Source organism: Takifugu flavidus, chromosome 15 (assembly GCF_003711565.1).
Source record: "Takifugu flavidus isolate HTHZ2018 chromosome 15, ASM371156v2, whole genome shotgun sequence".
Classification (NCBI taxonomy): Eukaryota; Metazoa; Chordata; class Actinopteri; order Tetraodontiformes; family Tetraodontidae; genus Takifugu; species Takifugu flavidus.
In genome coordinates, this window is record NC_079534.1 from 6,511,954 (window position 1) to 6,521,427 (window position 9,474).

Genomic DNA, 9,474 nt, shown 5'->3' on the forward strand with positions numbered 1-9,474 from the left:
TGTGGCCACTAGATGGCGAAAGCTTTGGAAACGGGGATAGATTTTTGACGAACGTTTTTTTTTGCTACCGGAAGCGTCACCGACCAATCACGTACGGGCATTAGTGAATGTTGTTATGGCAATGCATCTCTTGAAATGGGGAGAACCTTGAATGGACCAATCACATGAGCGCTTACTGGCATTTAAACCGTGTGTCGTCACGAGCCCAAAATTCAAAAAGACAAAACGCAGAGACGGTCATTTGTGTAGCTCACTGAGTACAGCCTCATTTTTTTCCGAAAAAGGTGAGTGAATTTGAGCGTGTTCATTTTCAATATTTTATAGCTTACTTAAAACGAAGTAGAACGGAAACACAAATAAAGCATTGAAGTTATTCAAGAACCCGAAGAACGAATTCGTTATGTAATTGAACGTATGCTAGTATTAGGTTAGTATTTGATTAGCTTTCTAGCAACCAGCTAATCAACTAGCATAGACAGGAAAATGTGTTCACCACACTGACAGGATATGATTGAACCACTTTTTGTTGTTTCTGTAGTTTAAAGGCTTTGGCAATTATGGCCCAGTTCGGGTTTGAGAACGACATCCACAGCATCTTAAAGCTCGATATGCCGATCACTAACGGACCCATGGCGAGATGGCAAAGAAAGGCCAGTTCGTCGAGCTCGTCCGCATTGAGCGGCCTGTCACCAAGCAAATCTGCCAACGTGTCCCTGGGTTCCTCAAAAACGCCAAGCAAAACTCCAGGTAAGCTTCCTAATGCTTGTGCAGAATTAACATTCAATATTGACCTGCAGGTGAATAGTTGTCACTGTAAACAACGCTGGTACTTTGTGTTATAGGCAAAAGTAAGAAGCAGACCCCCTGTAAAATGGGAGGTGACCGCTTCATCCCTGTCAGAAACAATAAACAGATGGATGTGGCCAGCTTCTTGCTTACAAAAGAAAATGAGCCCGTGGAAGCAAAAAACAACACAGCTTTGTCATCAGTAAGTCGTGGCTATACATCCCAAACTGTGTGTATAGTGGGTTGGATGAATTCCAAAGACTGAAAACATATTTCATTTTTTTAATAAAGGAAACTCAGAAGGCTTGGTCCATATCCCTTAATGGATACAACATAGAGGATGCAAAGATTTTGCACCTAGGAGGGAGACCACTGAATGCTCCAGAAGGTAAGGCAGTATATTTGAGCTAAAGCATTGTTTGGTATGACTATGGTATCATAGCTATAATTTTATGCACAATGACATTTCTTTGCAGGTTATCAAAACAACCTGAAAGTCCTCTACAGTCAAGCTACGACACCTGCTTCTGTCAAAAAAACAAGATACATTTCTTCAACTCCTGACAGAATCTTGGATGCTCCTGAACTTCGAAATGATTTTTGTAAGTCTGAGAATTGCCATTACATCTTGATACTGTGTGATGGAGTAGATGTACATTTATTCTCATTGTTGCAGTTCACTTGTGTGTTTTCTAATTGCATAACACAGCCAGAACTGAATGACTGTTTTTTTTTTTTTTTTTTTTTTTCCTCTTTTTTTTCCTCTCCCTGCTAGATTTGAATCTGCTTGACTGGAGCAGTCGCAATTTTCTTGCAGTGGCGCTTCATAATAATGTTTATTTGTGGGATGCCACTCGGGGTGACATTATTTTCCTTATGAAATTGGAGCGTGAAGAGGACTATGTCTGCTCTTTGTCTTGGACCAAAGAAGGAAGCTACCTTGCTGTTGGCACCAGTGATTGCAAAGTTCAGGTTGGTGTTTGATTAAAGCAGCATCTTATGCACATGTTAACCACTCGCGTTCTAAATATTGATGTCTGTTCCATCCAAAGTTGTGGGATGTTGAAAATCAGAAGCGTGTCCGCAGCATGGCGAGCCACACTGCCAGAGTTGGTAGCCTGAGCTGGAACGACCATATTCTTTCCAGGTACAGATCCTCCCCCTGATACAACATGGAAGTTGCATTAGTCATGTTTCTGATGTTCCCAGCATGTAACTCTGTCATTTCAGTGGCTCCAGATCAGGACACATTCACCACCATGATGTGAGGGTGGCAGAACATCACATCTGCACGCTCACCGGTCACTCCCAGGAGGTGTGCGGGCTGCAGTGGTCCCCTGATGGCCGATACCTGGCCAGTGGAGGAAATGACAACCTGGTGTGTGTGTGGCCACGTGTGCAAGATGGCGGTTTGGGCAACAGGAGTCAGGCCATTCACAAATGGAGCGACCATCAGGGAGCTGTGAAGGTGAGATGTTCTAGACCCAAACTAGCAAGCTGAGTATGATTTACAGATATTTGGTCAAATCATGTGAAAATTTTCAAACTTTAATGTGATTTCAGGCCTTAGCCTGGTGTCCATGGCAGCCCAACATCCTCGCATCTGGAGGTGGTACCAGCGACCGTCACATCCGCGTCTGGAACGTCAACAGTGGTTCCTGCATCAGCTCACTCGACACTCAGTCACAGGTATCTATATATTTGTTCATATGTTACCCTGACTGAGACCTGCAGTAGCAGTGATTTTCATCCCCAGTTTGTTTATTAGACAAGTGTTTCCTGACTACACAACATTTACACATAATTATAGACTGTTGGTAAAATCACTTTATTCCACTTGCATTTAAGCAATGCCTTGATTTTTAGGTCTCATCCCTGGTGTTTGCACCTAACTACAAGGAGCTGGTTTCTGCCCATGGATATGCTCACAACAATGTTGTCATCTGGAAGTACCCCTCTCTCACAAAAGTTGTGGAGCTACATGGTAAATGACGCTGATTTGCTTGTATCTAATTGGGAATTGTGTAAATTTGTAGTTTCTGCCATGCAAGACTTAATTACCATCTCTGTTTTAGGTCATGACGACAGAGTTTTCAATGTAACTCTGAGTCCAGATGCCTCCACTATTGCAACGATTTCTGGAGATGAAATCATCTGCCTCTGGAAGAGTTTTGAAATGGATCCAGTCAAGAAGGCCAAAGAGAAGATGGTGAAGTCGACGACCAATATCACTCATCAATCAATTAGATAAATTACTGTTGTGCCTTTTTCTTTTTTCACACATGTGCAAAGGTTTTATTCAGAAATAAAGACTCATATTGGTTTTAGCTATTGAATATCAATGTTTTAATGAGGATTACTCTAATTTTGCATGGTTTTAAAGTTGTGCATATGTGTAAGTGTATTCGGTGTCAGGGCACGTAACTGCAGAGCAAACGGGTATATCTGACCAGGCATACGTCCAGCTATGACCAATAAAAGGAACATGTCTGTTTATTCAGTGTTAGGTTTCCCTGTCTGCACATCAAGCTTGGAGACATTGATTTCAGAGCTCTTGACATGAAAGTGGACTCTTGAGTAAAGGCCAACCCCTGCATTTAATGAGGTGGTCCCTATTTACTCCTCGTACTGATGATCTATGTGCATCTTCTCTCTTGTAACATTAAACTACGACAATAAAATGTCACTTTTCATTTTGTGGACTTGATTTGAGCTGAGCTTAGCCCTCTTTGTTTGCCTTCAAAATTGTTCTGCTGGTTTGTCCGTCTGTATCTGGAGGTCTTACAGGGGTTTAGCTCATTCACTCTCCACCATCTTTGAAAGTGTGTTCTAATTTGATTTCAGGAAACCCAGTCCAAACTTGGTGCCAATGCCCCTGTACACTGCCTCATCCATATTTTTTTTGTGTTCACAAAGAATAAATGTTAGGCTTAAGGTTCTTGTCTGTTAACAACGGGATCTCATCTGTATAATCATGATGTTTGATAAATTAAGGAAATTAAATAATAAAAATTAATTGGAATCTGCACTTTTGGTCTAAATCAAAACCAGAAAGTTGTTATTTATCTGGATGTGTGTAATGTTTTTTTGTTCAATATCACTATCTCTTTTTAATATCAGCCTCTTTTTTATATACCGGTATACACTCATCCATCTTGTGGCGCATTTCATGTTTTGGGCTGTCAATCCTCCGATATTCATCATAAACAATATTCAGCTCCGACAACTCCCTTTGAACAGTGCTGATATGTTCTAGAATGTTGCTGGGGTCCTGTCTTATTACTGACCTTTTAGCGACCTTGCTGAGAGCTTTCCAGCGGTCATAAATGCTGTCAAAGTGTAGAAGTAGCCCTTTAGTCTTTTCCTTGTGAAATTGTTTTCCTTTTTCTGTTAATGTGCGGTCTCTTCCACTTCTACGAGGCTCTTCAGACTGGACTACTTGTGCATCATCAGGCTCATCTAGTATCTGCTCTGGCTCTGCCATTTGAAAGCTACTTCAGAGTGACAGTTTTTACTTCTGACAAATGAATTACTTAGAAATGAACTGTATGTCAGTAGCTTGTCTGACATAAGCAATTTAGCCCTAAACATGTTCTTGAGGCACTCAGGTCAATAAACTTAAAGATAACTTTGCTTCTAACTAACCCTTAAAGCAAGCATTAAAAGGCTCGAAATATCACCATTGATTACAGAAACTAAATGTCTTCACAGTAAAACTTAAGTAGACTTGCGTAGGAAATACTGAACTTCAAACAAAATATATCACTCAAAATTATCAGCTTATTTTTTCACCTTACTTAAATGCTCATGAATTATTTCAAACCTTTCAAAATGGACAGATTACCCCTTTAACGAATGACGTGCGCAAATAAAACATCAAACGTAAACGACTTTAATTGCTCATTAAACGTATGACCACTGTTGCTAAGCTTCACAGTCCCTTGTAATTTTCCAGACTTGTGTCCCTTTTCAGAGCATTTTAACTTGTGTGTCTGACTTGTGGACGTTCAAGAAAACCCGTTGAACATGTGTCTTTTTGTTAAACAGCGGCTCATCCCGTCAGAGAAGCACGGACCACAGATTACCTCGCTGGCTGCATCCCTGAGGGAATGAGTTCCCCATGAGCAAAGAAAAACATGTCTTCTGCAACTTTTTCTTGCAGTGTTATCTAAAAAAAATGTCTGTTAAGAGGAGTACCAAATTAAAGGTCCGTCACTCAACAAAGAACAGAAAATTAGTTCCTCAGTTATGATGTGTTAAATAAAGTAATACAAATATTCATAAAAAATAAACAATGTGAAACAAAATATTCTATACGCATAAAATGACAACATAAATAATATTTATGTCAGTTAAATGTCCATTGATCTTTGATTTGTGACGTCAACGCACGCTACTTTATATCCCCAGAGGACACCATAACGTTAAACGTTTTAATTAAGCACTTACAGCTTAAAATATCACATCAACGCAAGAAATACATTTTTGGGAGATTAAATCTGAAATTATTGGAGCCGTTCTTACAGAACATCAGGACCCCAGAAAGTCAAAGTCTGACAAAATGACTTGGCAACGAGTTGCGCGCTCTCTCTAGTTTTTTGAGCGGTGCACATGTCCTGCAACAGAGATATGCAAATGTCCATTACGCGTGTTTCCCCCTTTTTATTCGAGTTGATTGGTGACAGATTTCGTGTTGTGTGCTTCTTTGTGAATGAGGGATCGTGTTCCCTATTACGTGTTTGGTTTATTCTCATTAAACGGGACTTAAGAAGACCCCAGTGCAATTGCGGGTGTGATTTTTTTTGGGATCTTTCTTCGACCTATTAGAACACAGATCACCTTCTGTATGCAAGCGTGGGCCTTCTACACTGTACATGTTTAGCAAGCATGCCACACACTTAATCGCTGTTATTTAGAGTTATCATCGATGCTCTTATCATTATCAAGGAGCTGTAGAACCAGGAGAAGGCTCACAAAGAAGCGGATAATGCTGTATTCTAATCTGCTCTGCTGTCATTGTGGAGGGCTTAGGACAGAAGTCATGAAGTACAGGAAGTTAGGAATTTTTAAGCTCAATATATTGGAAGTTGTCCCCAAAATCCTGCTTGAGGGACCAGTAATCGAGTCTCAGATGAACAGTGTCGGGTCCTGGGGTGAGTCTCCCACCTAGAGGGCAAAATGGTCCAGGCAATGTGCATATTTCACCACCTGAGGGCGCAACACTGAAAAAGGACTTCAGAGGAGGCTGACAGCAGCATCGCTGAGAAGAGGTTTCCTTGGTGTTTCAAGAAATAAGGGAGGTTCAGATGAAGCTCAGATGATCATCATTGATCATTTTATCAATCAAGAACTGATCTCATTAAATTCATTTTTAAATGTTTTATTTAAACAATGATCATTGCAACGTCAAAAGGTTGACACACATTCAGGAACAAAGCACAAATAAAAGCCAATAATGGGGAAAAATACAGATATTAAAAAAGAAGCTATAAATTTAGTTGAGAAACTCGTCTGTTCTGCATCTGAGGAAACACTATGTTCACTTTCCATCCCAGTTTCTGTTGTCATCTGGGTCGAAGAATGGGGCAGCGTGATGGTGGGGGGGACCAGGAGACCCTTAGCGTGATAAACACTTTGGTATCCAGCTCCAGAATTTGCTTTTCTTCTTTTTCTGCTTTGTGAACAGAAGAGCAAACAACTATTTTAGATTTCACCTCAAACAGCTGATATTTTGAAAAAGATCTTCATCACTTGAAGTCGATTTGAGGGAACTGACCTGAAGCTGGACCTTCTTCACATGGAGATGTTGAATCTCCTGCTGGAGTCTGGTCTCCTCCAGCTTCTGTAACTTTTTTTCCTCCTGTACTTTTCTCTCTGTTTCCATCATCTGGTTTATAATGTTCTCCCAGTGGTCACAGAGGTCATACAGCTGGTTTATGGCCTGGTTATCTGGTCCACAGGGCTCCATGCTGACACTCTCTTCTTTTCTGGAGAGTTGCTTCTCGCCCTGTTCAGACACTATTTCCTGGAGCTCTTTCTCCAGCCTGGAGCTCTTTTCCTCACTCTCTCTCAGAGCAGCCTCAGTCTGGGTCAGCAAGGCCAAGGTGTCCACATGAGCTTCATTCCTCAAGCTCTTTTCCCTGAACTGCTCCTCTCTTTCTGGCAGGACCTCCCTGGGTTGTCCCACCTCCTCTTCAAGGCTCCCTTCAGAGTTTTGCAGCTCTTGGGAGTCATTAATGTCATTCAGAGGAATGTTGATCTGAAGGCCGATGTCGACTTTGGGCTTATCATCTACCCCATTCAGTTCGTCCTGGATTTCAACAGTCTGAAGGCCGACGTCGACTTTCTTGGGCTGTTCATCTACCCCATTCAGTTCGTCCTGGATTTCACTTGTCTGAAGGCCGACGTCGACTTTCTTGGGCTGTTCATCTACACCATTCAGTTCCTCCTGGATTTCACCTGTCTGAAGGCCGACGTCGACTTTCTTGGGCTGTTCATCTACCCCATTCAGTTCGTCCTGGATTTCACTTGTCTGAAGGCCGACGTCGACTTTCTTGGGCTGTTCATCTACACCATTCAGTTCCTCCTGGATTTCACCTGTCTGAAGGCCGACGTCGACTTTCTTGGGCTGTTCATCTACACCATTCAGTTCCTCCTGGATTTCACCTGTCTGAAGGCCGACGTCGACTTTCTTGGGCTGTTCATCTACCCCATTCAGTTCGTCCTGCATTTCAACAGTCTGAAGGCTGACGTCGACTTTCTTGGGCTGTTCATCTACCCCATTCAGTTCGTCCTGGATTTCACCTGTCTGAAGGCCGACGTCGACTTTCTTGGGCTGTTCATCTACCCCATTCAGTTCGTCCTGCATTTCAACAGTCTGAAGGCTGACGTCGACTTTCTTGGGCTGTTCATCTACCCCATTCAGTTCGTCCTGCATTTCAACAGTCTGAAGGCTGACGTCGACTTTCTTGGGCTGTTCATCTACCCCATTCAGTTCGTCCTGCATTTCACCTGTCTGAAGGCCGACGTCGACTTTCTTGGGCTGTTCATCTACCCCATTCAGTTCCTCCTGGATTTCACCTGTCTGAAGGCCGACGTCGACTTTCTTGGGCTGTTCATCTACCCCATTCTGTTCGTCCTGGATTTCACCTTTCTGGTTGAAGCCTTTTCTCAAATCCAGTTGCTGTTGTAGAGACGCTTTCTCTTCATCCTTTTTCTTGTTCAGCTCTTTGGCCTGCTGGAGTTTGTCGTTTAAATCTCTGTTGTGCTGTTCAGCATAGAACAGTTGTCTTCCCTGCTTATCATATTTCTGTTGCAGCTCATGGAGTTGTTTCTTCCAGTACGCCCTCTCTTTAAGGACCAGGCCATTTTCTGGACTCTCAAAGTCTCTGGGATGCTCTCTCCGTCTCCCCATTAACTCTGTCTCTGCATTAACAGTCTGAATAAACAAGAAACAATAGGATTAAACTTTAAAGAATACATCAGTTAATATTCCTTTTTTGTAAATGCACTTAATAAAAACATTTCCAAATAAAGAATAAGAATATTAAAGCAACCCAAAGCAAGACTCCTCTCCAAATGTTCAGTTCCCAAATAAATTTTATTTAAAATATTTAAATAAATCACTATGAGAAGAAGTAAAAACAGAATTTATCTCATATCACTTAAGAAAATCAACCGGATCATCTTACCTTTCTGACGTTTCTCTTCTGTTGCCACATTTTGGTTTATTTCTGAGTTAAATTCTCACTGTTGTAGCCAAAATACTCGCACAGACACAGTTTTGCATGTGTTGTTTAAGCGAAATGGTTGCGATAAATGAAATAGATTAATTTTTTGGTTTGATCTTTGGGTTGTCCTTTTGTCTTTGATCCTTGCCCCATCAGAGATATGCAAATGTCCATTACGCGTGTTTCCCCCTTTTTATTCGAGTTGATGGTGGACAGATTTCGTGTTGTGTGCTTCTTTGTGAATGAGGGATCGTGTTCCCCATTACGTGTTTGGTTTATTCTCATTAAACGGGACTTAACCCTTTAATGCACAACATGGGTCTAAAGTGACCCGACTGAGTTTTTATTTGCTTTATCTTTGCAATTAATTAATTTTATTACTCAGCATTCCAGGTGTTCCTCAATTAACTTGTTTTTGATCATAATTCATCCTTCTTGTATAATTTTATTTTTTTGTCAGTCTTCATGAAGTTTTCCCACGTCCACATGGGTCAGACCCACATTTTGTAACATACAGTATTTACAGTATTTACCACTGTGGAGAAGATTGTATTTGAAGACCTGAACCATCTAAGTCTTATTTTACAATAATTATCATATTACCTAATAAGAAATTTGATGTGATAACTCTGCATAATTATTGATTATGTAATTAATTTGAATTTGAAGAATTAGTAGCTCCATTTCTTGTCAGAAAGGGAAAAATTTTCAATCGGCTACCGTAGCTAGCTAGCGATCTACCGTAGCTAGCTAGCTGTTGACATTTGACGATCATGTTTGTGTGACAAATAAACACATTTCAAAGATAAAATGTATGATTATTTGGCCTAAAGCATTGCTAACGTGATTATTTGAAGCAAACTATTGTATGTTTGAGTTTTAATTGGTAATTAATTCAAAATCACACTTAGATAAATGGGTCATTTTTTACCCATGTGGTGTAGTAATCCAAAATCTA

General features: G+C 40.9%; 2 protein-coding genes across 2 annotated transcripts; one reads left to right on the forward strand and one right to left on the reverse strand.

Moving 5' to 3' along the window:
* Window positions 1-128: 128 nt before the first annotated feature.
* Window positions 129-3,814, forward strand: LOC130539186 (cell division cycle protein 20 homolog). The gene is made up of 11 exons (XM_057057376.1): window positions 129-284; window positions 539-747; window positions 843-988; window positions 1,078-1,174; window positions 1,263-1,388; window positions 1,562-1,758; window positions 1,839-1,933; window positions 2,017-2,254; window positions 2,350-2,475; window positions 2,653-2,770; window positions 2,862-3,814. The coding sequence occupies exons 2-11, from the start codon at window positions 558-560 to the stop codon at window positions 3,035-3,037; spliced, it is 1,509 nt and encodes a 502-aa protein (XP_056913356.1). The 5' UTR covers window positions 129-284; window positions 539-557; the 3' UTR covers window positions 3,038-3,814.
* A 2,336-nt stretch (window positions 3,815-6,150) lies between these two features.
* LOC130539005 (uncharacterized) lies at window positions 6,151-8,507 on the reverse strand. The gene is made up of 4 exons (XM_057057069.1): window positions 8,478-8,507; window positions 7,910-8,224; window positions 6,563-7,096; window positions 6,151-6,460 (listed from the first exon to the last, which is right to left on the reverse strand). The coding sequence occupies exons 1-4, from the start codon at window positions 8,505-8,507 to the stop codon at window positions 6,404-6,406; spliced, it is 936 nt and encodes a 311-aa protein (XP_056913049.1). The 3' UTR covers window positions 6,151-6,403.
* Window positions 8,508-9,474: the final 967 nt, after the last annotated feature.